This window comes from Choloepus didactylus, chromosome 5 (assembly GCF_015220235.1).
Source record: "Choloepus didactylus isolate mChoDid1 chromosome 5, mChoDid1.pri, whole genome shotgun sequence".
NCBI classification, from domain to species: domain Eukaryota; kingdom Metazoa; phylum Chordata; class Mammalia; order Pilosa; family Megalonychidae; genus Choloepus; species Choloepus didactylus.
The window spans coordinates 64,554,900-64,571,859 of NC_051311.1; the positions used below are offsets into that span (position 1 = coordinate 64,554,900).

General features: G+C 40.1%; 1 protein-coding gene across 1 annotated transcript in view; it reads right to left on the reverse strand.

Moving 5' to 3' along the window:
- SND1 (staphylococcal nuclease and tudor domain containing 1) overlaps positions 1 to 16,960 on the reverse strand; it is a 462,700-nt gene that overhangs the window by 388,565 nt on the left and 57,175 nt on the right. The window contains exon 10 of the mRNA XM_037836239.1: positions 12,221 to 12,334. Within this exon, the coding sequence (XP_037692167.1) occupies positions 12,221 to 12,334 (114 nt within the window). The remainder of the gene's footprint in view (positions 1 to 12,220; positions 12,335 to 16,960) is intronic.

The following is a 16,960-nucleotide window of genomic DNA, read 5'->3' on the forward strand; positions in this document are numbered from 1 at the left end:
CAGGAATAGAAGGAAACCATGGTGGAGGATGGGGAGATAATTTAAACTCCTACCATTCAAAGAAATTCAAATGCAAAATCAATAAATACATGAAAATTCAGATACTTGCAGAAATAATTCCAAGTCAAAACACAAAAACAAACAAACAAAAGAACTCACACTATATATACTACATATACTATATTTTATGGATACCTAATAATGATAGGCCCAGATGCTGTTACAAACTGAAGCAGCTTAATGGCTTCTCAACTGAGAAGCTTATATTTTTGTGAGCTCTGATATTACTGGGTCCAAGTACCTCCAGAATAACTATAACTTGGTACGCAAACAGTAGTGTCTCATCTGATAGAACCATCCACTCCTCTGAGAGGGGGTGAGGGAAGGAAGGGTGAAACCAAAAAGCTTTAAGAGCAAAGAGGTGGGCATCACAGAGCAATCTGAAAAGGCAAGACAGAGCCCAGCTCAAATGGCAAGGAGAAACCCAGGATGTTTTCCTGAGGAAAATACTGAGCTGTTAGTTTGGGACACACTGAAAAGAATCGCAAAGGACTGGGGCAACACTTTCCCCATTATAAGAAATAAGAAATGGATAAAATAAGCTGCTTTGAGTGATGTCAGGTCTCCCTCATCTTCAAGTACAAATTGGTCTAATAATCCCGGCTGTCCCAATGGCCAAAACCAGTAAATGGAGCTGTCTGCCAATTCTCCCATGCAGGACACAGTGCACTCACTTGCAGCAGCTACAGTGAGAGATGAGGAGGGAAGAGGGTCCAACAAGAACAGGGCAGACAGTGCAGTCTGCACCCCCACCCCGAGGGACCAGGCCTCAAACCCGAGCCTGAGGGAGTCTAGAGAGGAGCACTGGGCACGCAGCACATCAGCAGCCCCTCTGCAGAGATCCACCTACAGCTTCCTGCAAGCAGTTTTCTAAAACAAGCCCCTCCAGCTGGATAAGCAGATGCTAAAGACAGCTCCATATGAATAAAAACGTGGTTGTCTCCTAACTCCTGACCACCTTATGAAATACAACAGCACATGAAAAAGGCAAGCCTTCCTCCAAGCCTAAGTAATGATAGAAAAATGCACTAGGAATGGTGTAGAATGATAAACTCTGAAAGTCAGTGTACTCTGCCCTTTTCCTACCCACAATTTATGAACAACCAATACAAAAAGATGGCCAATGACAATCAAATGCAATGTTATATGACAAGCATTTGAGTATCAACTATGTGCTAAGCAGTGAGATAGAAACAGATGTGAAGAAATGAGAAATTTTCTTGACCCAGAAAATCCAACTGAGTAGGGAAGGAGGAAAAGGAAAAGAAAAAAGGCAGGCAAAAGCATTTTAAAGTAGAAACTAGAAACTACAAGCATCCATTATGTAGGTTATCTAGAATCAGCAGGACCACAAAAGCAACCAAATTCTGGGGACCATCTAAACACAAAGATGCAGCAAATGCCCCACATAAAGGGGATATTTCTGCTTAGCCTCACTAAGTGCCCAATACCATGAAACATGGATGAAGGATACTATATCAACTAGCTTCTAGCAGAGAAATGAAAAGGTAAGTAACGTTTCCAGAATTTCTTCACAATTAAAATGAACAGAAATCCTACTGTGAACCAGTAACATACCACAATGGCTACCAACACAACACTGAACCATACAAAGCCATCTTCAAACAAAAACAGACTGATTTCATAGTAGATGGCGAGCGTAAGGGGCATAAAATGTGAAGAACCCACATACTGACTGCAGATTTTTAAAGGAAGGCTAAAATGAAAAGTGACATCAAAAATATGCCTACGCAATAGGTCTGTCATTTGCCAGGAAAAAAGCCAAGCATCTGTGTCCTTCAGCTCCCCCGTTTAGTCTCAGTTCTGAAAAGCCTTTGCTAAAAGCAGGGACACGAGCTGACGCTGCTTCATCTGTAATCCATCAACCAGTCTAAAGTCCACCTTGTGACCACAAAACACACACACTGCTCAGGATTACAGATTCTGTTTCTAAAATTATAAGCATCATATTAATAAAAACAACTTCCCATACCCATAGTGCCTATAATATATGAGGAACTTGGATGTTTGGTTTATGAACTGAACAAATTTTTCCTGTTCAAAGCTAATTAGCTCACCAAGGAATGAAACCTACAGCCCTGGCCCTCAAAAGAGCAAGGCATTGGATGAACTGCATTAAACTTGCCTTGAATATAAATGTTATGCAAAAAAAAAAAAAAAAAAAGTAATTTATCTAAACACGGTGCAGGTAGCTCTGCAATCAGTATCTCATAAATAAAGAGAGAAAGATGAGAGGAAAACTCTCTAATTGATTTTAAAATTAGTTCCAAGCAAAGAAATAATCTGACAACCAACAAGGTTGACAACAGTAAAAAAAATATATAGCCCTCAGAAAATGAACTTAAAAACGTCAATAAATCCAGATATCTGAGCTGCTATTCAGGAAAGATATTCAGAAAAGTATGAGTTAGAATGGAGATGTAAAAGAAAGTCAACTGGGGACCAATCTTCAAAAGCTCTTAAAATCTTGGAATTAACCCCTCTGGTGGACTGAACTCAATCTGCAGTGTGCTAATGGAAAACATATTATGAGAAAAACCACCACAAGGAGAGAGGGAGGGTTAGTCAACCCAGTGACAGCCACTAGATTGAAACTGGGAGTGGGAAAGAGGAAGTGCCTCCAGAAAACTAAGCCATGTGTGACCTAGCCATTGAAACAAGCAATCCAATTAGGAAGCAGGAAAAAAACAGGCACGTAAAACCTCCCTCCCGGGACCTTCAGACACCAATTCATTGGGGCTCAAGTTGGACCCACTATCAGAAGCAGTCAAGGAAATTAGCAATGGATTGGGAGGTGGTAAAATGATGCCACTCAAAAACAATGGAGTTGCTGGTTAGGACTAAGGTAAATCAGCATACAGGGTTAAGGATGTTACTGTCTGTATTTTAAAACTCCAACTTCTGTGTGAGACCACAGGAAGAGATGTTTATTTTGTCCAACATTTAAATTTTGTGTAGCACACTATCTAATCTAACCTCTCTGGTCAGTGCATTTAAACAAGCTAATTACATAGAACCTAGAATAGGGAATGAGATCTTCTTAGTCTATTTGGATTAATGTAATACCCTGATACATTCCTGAGTATTTTGGGCAGAAAATTAAAAAGTATTTCAAAGTTCCCTTCAGGGACCGGAGAAAAAAATGTGGAACTATTAAACTTCCCCACCTGGGGAATTCCTGGTATTCTCTCAAGCACTAGAGACTCCCAATTTAATAAACCAAGCCCTCCACCTCAAGGCTTGCCCTTATGAAACCTATTTCTGTAATGGCGAAGCTAAACCTTCTTATAGTTATGCCTAAAAGTCACCCCCAGAGAACCTCTTTTGTTACTCAGATGTGGCCTCTCTCACTAAGCCAACTCTGCAGGCAAACTCATTGCCCTCTCCCACTACGTGGGACTCCCAGGGGTGTAAATCTCCTTGGCAACATGGGACATGACTGGCCCTGGCCCTGGCATCGTGGGATTGAGAATGCCTTCTTGATCAAAAGGGAGGAGAGAAATGAAACAAAATAAAGTTTTAGTGGCTAAGAGATTTCAAATAGAATGGAGAGGTCATTCTGGAGTGACTCTTAAGCAATCTTCAACCAGATACTGCAAATTACCATAGTACGCCAAGCCCCAACCAACACTATTCCTGAAAACCCTAAAGAATAACCTGGGCTCTGTGTAAGACTTCATAAATGTATCATTTAGTAAGTTTATTTTTTCAGAAACTTTAAGGCCTCCAGATTGTTTCTATGCCAGATAATCCCTGAAATCCAGAGGTTCCAGTCTCTCCAAGAATATCAACCAGTTCCATTACTTTACCCCATAAGGTCAACACCCCTTCCCAGCACAAAGAACTTAAAATGGCCATTGCCCACATATCCCTGAAGATTGGTCAAATGAGAGGGAAGGGGTGTAACTGAGAAGTTAGGATTTGACAAATGATTATGACTACTGACTCATTATATAGATATTTCTTTTTAGCTTCTAGTGTATCAGAACAGCCAGAAGGAAATACCTAAAATTGTTGAACTGTAATCCAACAGACTCGATCTTTGATAATGATTGCATAACTATATAGCTTTTATCATGCAACCATGGGATTGTAAAAACCTTGTGACTAACACTCCTTTTATCCAGTGTATGGGTAGATGTGTAATAAAATAAAGACATTGTGCTGGTTCAAAGCTATTAAGGACCCCAGAAGAGCCATGATCTTTTAATCCAATATTCTGCGGTGGGCCCTTTTGATTGAATATTTCCATAGAGATATGACCCCACCAAGTCAGGGTGGGTCTTAATTGGATCACTGGAGTCCTTTAAGAGAGCTTGTAGAGAGAAGGAGCTCAGAAAAGCTGAGAGAGACATTTTGGAGAGAAGCTAATATATAAAAACCAGAGTTGCCCCTGGGAAAAGCTAAGAGCAGAGACAGACAGAGATGCCTGGAGGTACTGGGAGATTCAAGCAGAAAGATGTTTGGAGATGCTAAGCTAAGAGATGAAGCCCAGAGTTTGCCCCGGAAAAGCTAAGCAAGGACTTCCAGATGCTTACAGAGAAACACCACAGGAGAACCGAACAGAGAGCTGAGAGAACCTAAGGGAGACAAAAAGCCCAGAGACATTTTGGAGAAAGTCATTCTGAAAATACAACCCGGGAGCAAAGGACCAGTAGATGCCAACCATGTGCCTTCCCAGCTGACAGAGGTGTTCCGGCTGCCATTGGCCTTCATTCTGTGAAGGTAGCCTTTTGTTAATGCCTTGGTTTGGACACTTCTATGGCCTTAGAACTTAAATTTGTAACCTAATAAATCCCCTTTATAAAAGCTAATCCATTTCTGGCATTTTGCATAATGGCAGCTTTAGCAAACCAAAACAGACATGCATGAAAAATAATAATAATGATAATAGGTCAGGGTATATGGGGAAAAATACTCTTACATAAACCATGGATGACAGTAATAGTACTACTTTAAATAATTTTCAACAATTGTAACAAATGCAACTACCGTTAAAAAAAGAGTAGAATTACAAAAAAAAAAAAAGTTATCAATTGTAATAAATTTTCCACACCAATGCAAGTATTGGTGGTGGGGTAGTGTGTGGGAATCCTGTGGTTTTTGCATGATTGTTCTGTAAATCCACAAATTCTTTAATTAAAAAAAAAAAAAAGAACCTGGCAAGAAAGGTTAGAGCAGCACAGCATGTTTGTTGGGCAGTCAGAGGACAGTAAATATGGTAGTGCTGCCAATTCTGGAAACAACAGAGAATGACTGCAGCTCACAGGGCTGAGGAGAGGCAAGAAATATGAAACACCAGCGCAGAGAAGATTTAGATAAATTGAAAAGAATATAGAACTGTGTAACAGTGGTGATGAAAAGAATAGAGAAAAGAGAGGGAGGGATTAAAGAAGTAAATGCGTATGATTCAGGGAAGGCTTAACTGCCAAGACTCACTAGGAGGCTATAAAATCCCACAAAAGTTATTTGAAGGGGATAGGCAAGATCATGGGGCAGGGATTGCATGAACTAAAGGAAATGAAAGAACATATAATTGTTAATAGGGTGAGGAAAGCAAATCAAAGGAGAGTAAGATAGGCACATGCTGCCTTCTCCAGTTTAAAATTCTGTTACAAAGATGAGTGGAATGTGCATTTTAGGAGACTTTGCTATCTATCCAGATAGCAAATGCTCTGACCTCATCACAAAGGAGTCGGGCTTGCTCCCAGGGACCTCTAATGACCTATTCCAGAGAAGGAACAGGTCACAGCCATGTTTTAAGCAGTGGTACCTAGAAATCTTAGAAAACAGAATATATACATCCTGGAATCTTAAATAACTGAAGTCAGACCCACCCATGATCTCCTAATAGTACATTTTTTTCAGTACCCTACCAAAGAAGGTTTCAAGGGTTCTCAAAAACGTCCAGATCAAACAAATCTGTAACTGGTACAGAATGCCTCTGCCAGAGCTTCAGACATATTCTATGTCTTTTGATCACAATGCTGCAGTCCCAAAATCTCTCCATTGGAAATCAGTGAAATGCTATATCCATTTCAAAGAGCTTTTGTTTTTCTCCAAGGTCCTTAATGCCAGACTGGAGTCCCTCTCTAATTTGCTATTTGCCTTATGCTCCCAGTCACAAGCACGAGATCACAGCCAGTGGGTTTATTGGTTTGCCCCCACTTCACTTAGGGACTGCAGCCCCACAGCTCTCTGTTGGTTTGCATCGTCTGCTCTAGGGTCCACAGGGACCAGTCATCCTGCTTTTAGAAATCTAAACTGGAGGGAATGGACTGAGAACCCCTTTTAATCGTGTCTAAATGGCCAAGCACCCTGGGGCCCCGTACAATGAATGGAGTTATTAGCCCTGCCTCTGATAAAATGCCCTTAAGGATCCCAGGGCATCACTAAAAATGCTCCTACCTACAGTTCCTATTTACCAATCAAAGGCCTGCAGGAGACCCAGTAGGTCTAGGCCTGGGAAACAAACACCCCAAAACGGAGGAAGCAAGGACATGGGAAGACTAGGCAGATTACAGTTTTAACCAAACCGATTCTTTAGTTTCCAGGTCTGAATATTTAGAGGCCCTGCTGTGAAAGAAAGTTTATGTGGTAAATGAGTTCACAGGGAGGAGGGTGAAAGAGGGGGTGATGGAAATGAATAGAAGCTGATAGCACAGGACTACCAGCTGAGGCGAAAGGCGCTTCACCTTCAGGTTTCCACACTCCCTACAGGCCAGAGAGAGAGAGAGAGAGAGAGAGAGAGCGAGAGCGAGCAGAGAAAGGAGGAGGAGGAGAGGGACAGGCAGGCAGGCAGGCTGAGGAAAGGAGTTTGAGGGAAAAAGACTTGCAACAGAAAGCAAATTTTCTACATTTAACACTGGTGTTTGGGAAATTTTGTACCTATTTTCAAGGTAAATTTCAGCTCTGTATCTCTTTGCCAACTACAATAGCACTGCAAGAGCAGACTTCATGGGGAATAAGTCAGCCCTTCACCCGATGCCCAGGGGCTGGGTTTCCTTTGCCATTAACACTCAAAGTGTAACACAAAGCCCACAGCAGCCCTGGGCTTTCCAGTTTCAGATCAAAGCAAACACTCTCTAGGAGGTCCCTAGATTATAGAATGTGTTATCTCCCTCAAGGCTGTATCTCATAAAACCCATAGCCTTTCTCCAAGACTTAATACTTGTTTCTTCATGGCAAACAACTGGATAAAACAAACCATGCCTTTGGAGAAGCCCCAAGACACGTTCAGGTCCACAAGAGCGCCACATATCAGTGTTCCGAACTGGCTCTCAGCTGGAAGGGGTTAACTTCTCCAAAGAGCGACAATGGACTCAGCCTGAGTCACCCACAAGCACAGTGCCCCAGAAATACTACCACCACCACCAGATTCATCCAGTTGGAACCCTTTTGAGGGAACTATTACCCACCCCTGCCTTTAACTCTCCTGTCATTCTTTCCAGCTCTAAAAAAAAACCCAGGAGTGGTGGCCACCAAAGAATTCCTGGGCAGTATTTCAAAGCAGCTGTTTAGGGTGAGAACAGCTCCTCTGATCAGGCTTCCTTTTGGCGGCAATCATAAAATAACCAAAAAGGGGGAGTGGAATTAACAGTTACCTTTAGGCAAAACCACATTGTCTTCATGTATAATTTACAAGAAATGAACCTGTCTGTGTGTACCACACTTGCCCAAAAAATTATTTACCCTCCTATCCCCACAACATATACATGTCTCAGAAGATCTATTTTAATTGATGATAGGCTATTAGAAATGTTAGGGTATGGGGAAGAATCTTGTTTTCCTTACTGGAAGGGCAAGACCTGTTGGGGTGTCATCTGAGAGCTTGTAGAAGGCCTGCCTGCCCCACAGCAGAAGTCACTGCACACAGTCTGGCCACTTTTGAGGAAGCTCATGCCACAGACATTCCCCCTTCAACTACTCCTCCAGTTCCTCAATCTGCACCTTCTCCCACCTTGTTCTCTTGTTAGGGCAAGCTCCAGTGCCACAAACTACCAGGTTATTTTTTCCTCCATTTTAAAGCCTCTGATCTCCAGAAAGTGCCAAGCAATTAGACAGAAGGCAAATTCCTGAGCACGACTTTGTCCAAGGCCCTCCACTAGCTATCCAGACTTTCTCCAAATTATCCCCAATTACCCTGGTGTTGCACTAACTACAAGACCACTCCCCATTCCCAAAATATACCCTGGACATTTTTCTTGGAGATTCTCTTAGCTCTGTACTAACTAGGGCTGGCACACATATCCTTGTCTTGCACAAGGTCACCTGAACAAGGGGCAGGGGCAGAGCCTCCCTGACAGAAGAAAGGGACAAATTTTTCTAATTTGCACAAAGTTGCTATAAGGATTAACAGAGGTCCTGATCCCAACATCTATGCTTGTATACTTGACGGGCTCCCCTAGCAGCTGTAAGAATGAATAGCTTGTATATAGTAAAGGAAACTAAAAACCCAAGTCTCCAAGGGAATGCCTGATTGCCCGTCCATATGCATACAACTCTAGCCATGCCAGAATTCTTACTACACCTATATTGTAAATCTCTGGTAACTTTAAGATAAAGGTAGAGCAGAATTTTTCACTCATTAGAAGAGTTCTGGGGAATTCTTAAAGTAGAAAAGCAAGTACTCTGAATCCTCCTGTATAAAGAGAGATTGCTGTTGTTTTTTTCTTTAGCCAGCCAGGCTCTCCTGGGGAGTTCCTCAAAGACCTTCATCAGAGTTGCCAGCTTGCGGCCTGCTCTATAGAATTTGGACCTGTGCATACTGCCCTATGGAATTAGGACTCATGCATCCCCACAGTTGCATGAGACACTTTTATAAAATCTCATGTTTACAGATATTCCCTGTTGGTTCTGTTTCCCTAGAGAACCTTGACTAATACAGATTGCTTGGTGCTATATAGTAAGAACTTAGGTTTTATATATCTTTTGAACTATGCCTTTCCCTTCTATGATTGTACCTTAAGGAAATAACCGTAAGTGTGAGCAAACATTTAAATAAAATGATGTTTCTTACAAAAATAAAAAAATAAAGTGGGGCTGCTGACACAACATCCACAAGGTCTCATACTGCTCTCCCTCTCTGGTCCTTGATCAATTGAAGCTCACCAAAGAAAAATCGGAACTCCTTGCTGCAGAGCAGGTTTCATCTAGAATGATCTTCTCTCATAAATGCTAATTATTTTTGTGTTTTGGAAATGCAAACCTCAAACCCAAGAATACTCGAATTCAAATATGCCATTCCTTAGTTTAAAATTCTTCAAGACAAAATCCAAAATGCATGATACACAGGTCTAACTCCCTGCCTAACTCCCAACCCATTTCTTACCACTCCCTAGTATTCATCTGTCCTCTATTCTAGTCATAACACATAGTTATTTGCAGTTCATCGTAGGCTCCATATTCTCTCTCCCTTCATGAATATCCTGAGATGTTCACAGGAGATGCATGAGCTGGCCCTGCCTACAGTTAGGTACCATGCAGGCTTCATACCACTCATGTACCATCACAGTAGCCATATCTCTATTCTCCAAACTCCCCCAATTCTTTTCATTGTTGTTCTCTATCAGAAATTATCTTCCTGCCCACTTTTCACCTAACCAGCTCCTAATCACCCTTGTGGCCTCAACTTGAATTTCCCTTCAAGAAGCCTTCCCAAAGTATGCATTCTCCTAAGAACTAAATTCCTTTCATCACATTTAACATAAATGAGATTATTTGTGTATTTCCCTTACCGAAGCCTGAAATTTCATGAGGGCAGTTCCATGTGCTACATCAACCCCATGGTGCAAAGGAGGCATTCAACTTTGAATTCCGAAAGTTGTACTGTCCATTACAGAAGCCACTAACCACATATGGCTACTGAGACCTTGAAATAAGTCTACGACAAACTGAAATGTACTGCAAGTGTAAAATACACACCGGATTTCAAAGACTTACTAAAAATAACCAAAAGAAAACATGTAAAATATCTCCTTAATTTTTTTTATTCATTGCCTGTTAAAATGATAATATTTTGAATATATTACAATTAACAACAGATAATAAAATTAATGTTCCTTTTTACTTTCTTGATGTAGCTTCTAGAAGATTTAAAGTAATAAATAGCTCACTTTGTGGCTCATATTACACACCTATAGGACAGTAGTAGTCTAGAGTGCCCTCTCTCCCATTTGCTTACTTCTCATCTCTGACCATTCAAGATGCAGAATAGTTGTTCTGAGATTTCCTTAACTACCCACCACAACTGTGTTCCTCAGGGTGCCCTCAACCATTGTACTGTGTATTATATTAGCTTATTTCTTATGTGACCCCTCAGTAAGTTCTTCCAAAGGAATTCAATGAACAAATGAGGGAAAGCCTTCCTTACTTCGCACAAAAGCCACGTTATATGTTGTAGACTATTATGGTAAGCCTTACTTATAACTGTCTTAAAATGGAACAAGATCACAGAAGTGACCAAAAGTAACAAAAGAGGGAACCTGCCTTGGGAAGAAACAAGAAATACTATAAACAGGATCCCGCCTAGACCAAGAAATGTATTCAAACAACTTTCTATCAACCATTAGACTATGGAAGCCCATCTCTTACCCCCGAAGAGTTTCAAAGAATCCTAGAAAAAACAAAAATTCTCAACGGTAAGTTAGTCCTCACTCCAAAAATCCTACTATCATCCTACTTAAGCTTTAACATCCCCACCCTCTGAAAACAGCTTAAAATTCTCTACATAGCCACATTAACATAATGCTTTGGCTGATGAAGCAAGCACAAAAATTAACGTTCAAGAATTTCAAAGTTGTGGTTGCTGTGGGAACCTTAATTCCAACTGTACGGGACAGCTGCAGAAATGTGGATTACACCCAATAATGATAAAATTGGAGATGTATATTTACTCTGTGAAATGAGGAAGAGCTACAGTTACTGAGAGAACCTTATTTTGGCATTTCTAGGCTTTCAGGCATTTAAATTCTCAACCTTACCACAATACCATTTGCCACATCAAACTGCCTCCTTTATAGGGGAAAAAAGGAGAGAATGAACTGATTGGCCAAACATTCAAATAACCCTTCCTGTAAGTACTTTTTATGCATGATCTGATTCAAGACAATCATGATATTTTTATTTTACTCTTATAGTCTGTCATAAACTCTCACACAAATGAAAATGGTATTAATTTCAACTTGTGAATGCACCAAGACATGTATGTATGAAACATCAGAAAAGCACATTTCACATCTTTAGAACTATTAAAAGGATAAATAAATAAAGTAGATAACACACAGTACTGACTTCAGCCAAGCTGTGTAATTACTCAAAACTGTCCAAACAGTTGCCTATGGCACTGATTCTCACTCAGGACCTAGTTCTATAACTAGTCAACACAACTATACACTTTAGTTATTAGATGGCAAAAGATAGTTACCTATTAAAAAAAGACATAACCAAACAAAAATAACGTTCAATTTCAACCTCTTTCTCCAGTCTCTCATAACTCATAAAGATAGGAAAAAAATAACTGTGAAATTTAAAACAAAAACAAAAATGCCTACATGCAAGCTTAATACCACTCTTGGAGATTTCTCATCCAAAGCATAATTTCTCAAAATCAATAGGCCTAAATCACACATGTTGGTCAAATAATGACCTTTGCAGCCAAAAGATCCAACAAATGGCAGAAAACCATGTAGCATAATTATAGTTACTATTTGCAGGTTCTCTATAGGAGAACCCAGAGAATATATGTACCAAGATTCATTCCTTCCTAAAGTAAAAACATCTGTAACTGTCAAATCAAAATGACCAATAGAAACAGGCCCTATGAATGTGAAATTCAGACTTTCTCCCCTCCCTATTTAAAAAGAAATACAATCTTGTTTATAAATAAACCATAAGTGTTCTCAAGCCCCCTAAAGAGGAACATCAGTAATGCCCATCCAAAATGAGGGAGAGCAGTGAGTGTGAATCAGAAGAAACTGAGGCCCATCCAGTGGTAAACAGGAACATAAGGAAATAATACTTTGGGTATTTAAAGTACTTGTCCTTTTGCATTCCTACAAATATAAATCATACTAAACCAATTCTCCAGCTCTTTCACTACAGGTTTTGAAAAGAGGCTCTGCTCCCTCCCTGTTCTCACCTGAGTGTTCTCCCCCTCCAGCCTCGGTGGTCGGATGCTGGACAGGTGAATGGTCTTGTAGTCACCAGAGTTTAGCTTCACAACAATGGCATCAGCATTCAGCACCTGCATCACCTGTGGGCAAGAAGGCAAAGATGCTTAAACCTGTTTTGATGGCCCCCATCTTACAGCAGACACACTAAGGAGCAAGGTCCTCCACAGCCATAGCCGAAAAGTAAGATCAATAGTCATCTGGAGAAGATCCATTCTCATCCTTCATAGTACAACAATAACAGAGAAAACTGTGCTACAATTATCAGTCCCCAAATTCTTATATTATGATTTCTCAATGAGGCAGAATCTGCATCATTCATCAGGATGGTCAATCTTTTTAATCCTTGCCCTAAGGAAGACATATAGTTAACTGCAAAGCTTAAGAATTGGATATCCAGTCTCTACATGCAATTGAAGATTTTCCTTGAAACAAGATCTAAACTAAAATTGAAATCCCTATCTCAATGTGAACCTAGGAAAAGAGGCAAGTGTTGGATTAGAAGAAGATACCAGCAATATATAAGGAAGAATCAAAATGGGATGCCCACTAGAGATCCCAAAAATGAAAGGCAAGAGAAGGGCAAAAAGAATTGTCATCTTAGTGTGGGAAAGGAAATGCAAAGCCTATTAATCACAAAGAAAAACATTAAATTGCTAAGATAGTACTTCAGCTACTCTGAAAGCCACTTTTTCAGAGCATTACCATGGTTGTTTTGGCACCAATAATTAGTAACGCTGGACCTCCCTCTCACCTGAATAAGATTAACTTCCAGTCTGGGGTAACTTACAAGGAAATCTATTCAAAGAGCAAAAGCACAAATATTCCACTGTGGAGGTTATTAGAACACTTCACCAGGTGTTCAGAATAAAATTCCATTCAAATCAGGCTAGGACTACATCAGGATTACATCCAGAACCCATAATACAGTGAGCAGTGTACAATTCACCAAACTATATTAAGAGCCTGTTGTTTCAAGGTTGCTTGGTTTTTCTGCAAGCAACACTTATAGGTAGCTATTGGTTACAAAACACTGAAACCATCCACTTCATCTACAGAATCAAAATCAATTCTTTTAGGCTTCCATCAGGCCCCATCAAGAGCCATGAGGAAGCCAAACAAACTTCAGGGTTAGCTGCCCGGGTGGACTGGCAAAACTGACCCCCTCTTTTATGCATAAAACAAAAATAGAGCCAAGACTCTACTTTGTCATTAGGGATATCACACTGATAAGGATATTAACAGATGCCTAACTATTTCTTGGGAGCCCTCAAACCTTTTATTACAGAACACACTCATTTATTTGCAGGGTCCATCAAAAATGGCTACTGTACTCCATGCCCTTTCCAAAGAGAAAGAATGCTTTAATGGACAATCCAAAGAAAGCAAAAAACAAAAACAAGTAAGAAATTATACATAACAGGAAGCAACAGGTGGTGAAATCAAACAGAATGGATGAAAAAAGAAAACTGACAGTTGGAATCAAGTTCTAAGTCCACAGACGGCTGATTATGATTGGTGGATGGGAAGTACCCACAGGTTTACTACCATAAGTAATGGAAGCAGTGTAAAGAACAGCCCAGAGACCAGAAAAGTAATGAAAGGAAGAACTGAGTAGATTAAGAAATATACATAATTTTCCACTATGCATAAAATTAACTTGTAATCCTGAAAGCAGCGAAAAGTCAGTATCAGATAGCCATAGCAATTCCTCTATCACCTTCTGACAGATTTTAGAATCATGAAGGCTAAACACTAAAACCCAGACAATCAGAAAACCCAAACTTCACCAGGCCAGAAAAACATGGCGACAATCAAGAGAAGCCAATGACCTGATCTGTGGTCACACCAGAGCAGGGTTGGCTCCAATTACTTAAGCATGGGTTGGCACTCAAGGGTATAGGACCCTTTAAATTAAAGAGCCCTTTAAAGCTAGCTCAATCACAAAAACAGGTCCATGTTTTGGGAGAGCAGTCAAGTGGCTGCTGAGGGACATGAGTATAGAACTTAAAAACAGCCCAGCCTACTGTCGGCCCGAATGAAATGCTTCAGGACTACACCCACTGAACAACCATCAAGAACTGGCAGAAACATCTTTCCCAAAACTCCAGAAAAAAAGTTAAAGGACTGTAGTAACAGGGTGAGCACCAAATCAAGAAAAAATTTACTTAAAAAGCAGTAGGATCTCGGGGTACCCTTGCTGGTCCCTCCCCGACTCCTCATCAACTCTGCACAGAACAGCCTGCACTCCCAAGGCAGATCCCTGGTCCCAATTCCAGGGTGAGGAGAGCAACCCTCATGCATGTACATGTCTAGCCCAATCAATGAGGACCAGACCGAAACATATGCCAAACAAGACTTTTTAAAACTGATGCTAAATTTGTTCAAAGAACTGAAGGAAAACATGGACAAAGAACTAAAGGAAATCAGGAGAGTGATAGATGAACACAAAGAGAATATCATGAGAGAGATGAAAATTACGAAAAGAAATCAAACAGAGCTGAAGACCACAGTAACAAATTAAAAATTCCCCTGGAGGGGTTCAACAGCAGTTTGGAGCTGGCAGAAGAAAGAATCAGTGAACTTAAAGATAAGACAATTGAAATCATTCAGTCTGAGAAGTAGAAAGAAAAATGAAGAAAAGTAAACAGAGCCTAAGGAAACTGTGGAGCACCAGCAAGCACACCAATATACGCAGAGTGGGACCCCCAGAAGGAGAAGAGAGAAAGGGGAAGAGGGAGTATTCAAGGAAACAGAGGCTGAAAACTTTCCAAATCTAACAAAAGACATGAATATACACATCTAAGATGCTCAAGTAACTCCAATCAGGATAAACCCAATTAGACCCACACCACACTGTTATAATCAAACCGTCAAATGCCAAAGATACAGAATTCTGAAAGCCACAAGAGAGAAGCAACACGATACATATAAGGGAGTCTCAGTAAGATTAAGTGCCAATTTCTCATTGAAGCCACGGAAGCAAGAAGGAAGTGGAATGACATATTTCAAGTGCTGAAAGCAAAATATTGCCAACCAAGAATTCTATATCCAGCAAAACTGTCTTGCATAAAAAAGGGAGAGTTTAAGACATTCTCAGATATACAAAAGCTGAGGGAGTTTGTCACTACTAGACCAGTCCTACAGGAGATGCTAAAGAGAGTTCTATAGGTTGAAAGGAAAGGACAATAGACAACAGATCGAAGCTGCATGAAGAAATAAAGATCTCTGGTGGGGTAACATCCTGCATAAATATAAATGTCACTATTTATAACTCCACCTTTTACTTCTAAGGGATCTAAAAGGCAAATACATAAAATATAAAGATAAATCAGTGGTTTTTATTCATAATGTATAAACATGTAATTTATGACAAGAACTATATAAAGATGTTGAGGACAGGGGGTATAGAAATATAGCTTTTGTATTGAAATTAAGTTGGTATCAAAGCAAATGAGATTGTTATAGATTTAGGATGTTAAAATAGAATATTCAAGCTCATAGGGACAAAAATTAGAGTACAAGTTGTCAGGGGTGGGGGGTTAGGGGAATGGGGAATTAATGCACAATCGGTGCGGGGTTTCTGTTTCAGGAGTTGGAAAAGTTTTAGTAATGGAAGGTGGTGAGGGTACCACAATACTGTGAAGGTAACTAATTCCACTGGATGGTATGCTAGGGAGTGGCTGGGGTGAGAGAATTTATGTTATATCTATATTTCCACAATTAAAAAGAAAAAGAACAATGAAAGAGACAGTGACAATTAAATGCAATACATGATCCCAGATGGGATCTAGCAAAAAAACGAGAAAAGGCTCAAAGGGACATTATTGGGACATACAAAAAAACTGGAATATAGACTATAAGCTTTATATCAATGTTAAATTTCTTAACTTGATAACTGTGTTCAAAGAGCACAATGTATACAACCTACACTTGAATGTTCAGAAAATGAATTGATGGATGCATGGATGGATGGATGGATGGATGAATGGAATTGTGGCAAATGTTAAAATTAGTGGATCTGGGTACAGGGGTGGGGTGGGGAGTGGGTATGCTGGCGTTCTGTTTGGAGTTTTCTGACTGTTCTGTAAATTTGAAAGCATTTCAAAGAAAAAAAACAAAAAAAACCCAGCCCAAAGGCATAACCAAAAATACAGATTCTGTTATTGAAAGAAAAAAAAAAAAAGTGGAAGAATTTATTCCCATTACCATCTACACACAAAAATGCCAAGTACAAATGCCCATCATAATGGAATCTCTCCCTGACTCCTTATAAAAAGATACCAGGAGTGGCCTGGACAAATGATCAAAATAGAAAGACTCCAGCTATTCTCCATCTTTCAAATTCCCATGTTTGGCTGACAGAGGAGATAAATTTTAGAATGGATGACAGAACATGCCGGGGAGGGGGGCTGTCAAGGTGTCCACAGTTTGTCTTATTCTAATTCTACTTTCAAGCCAAAGAAAACAAAAATTCCACAATGCTGTATCAAGCAAAATAGCTACTATAAGCAAATCAATACTGTGTCTCCCTCAAAAGTACAGGACCAGTGCCCACGGGATAACAGGATAACAGGAGTCACATACACACACTCCTTAAATCCCAGTGCTAGACAGATCAACACATGCCTCTTACACCATAATAAACTCTTATTAAATTGTCAGTAACAAGAAACATTGGGAAATTCCTATAATCAAGACATGAGAAA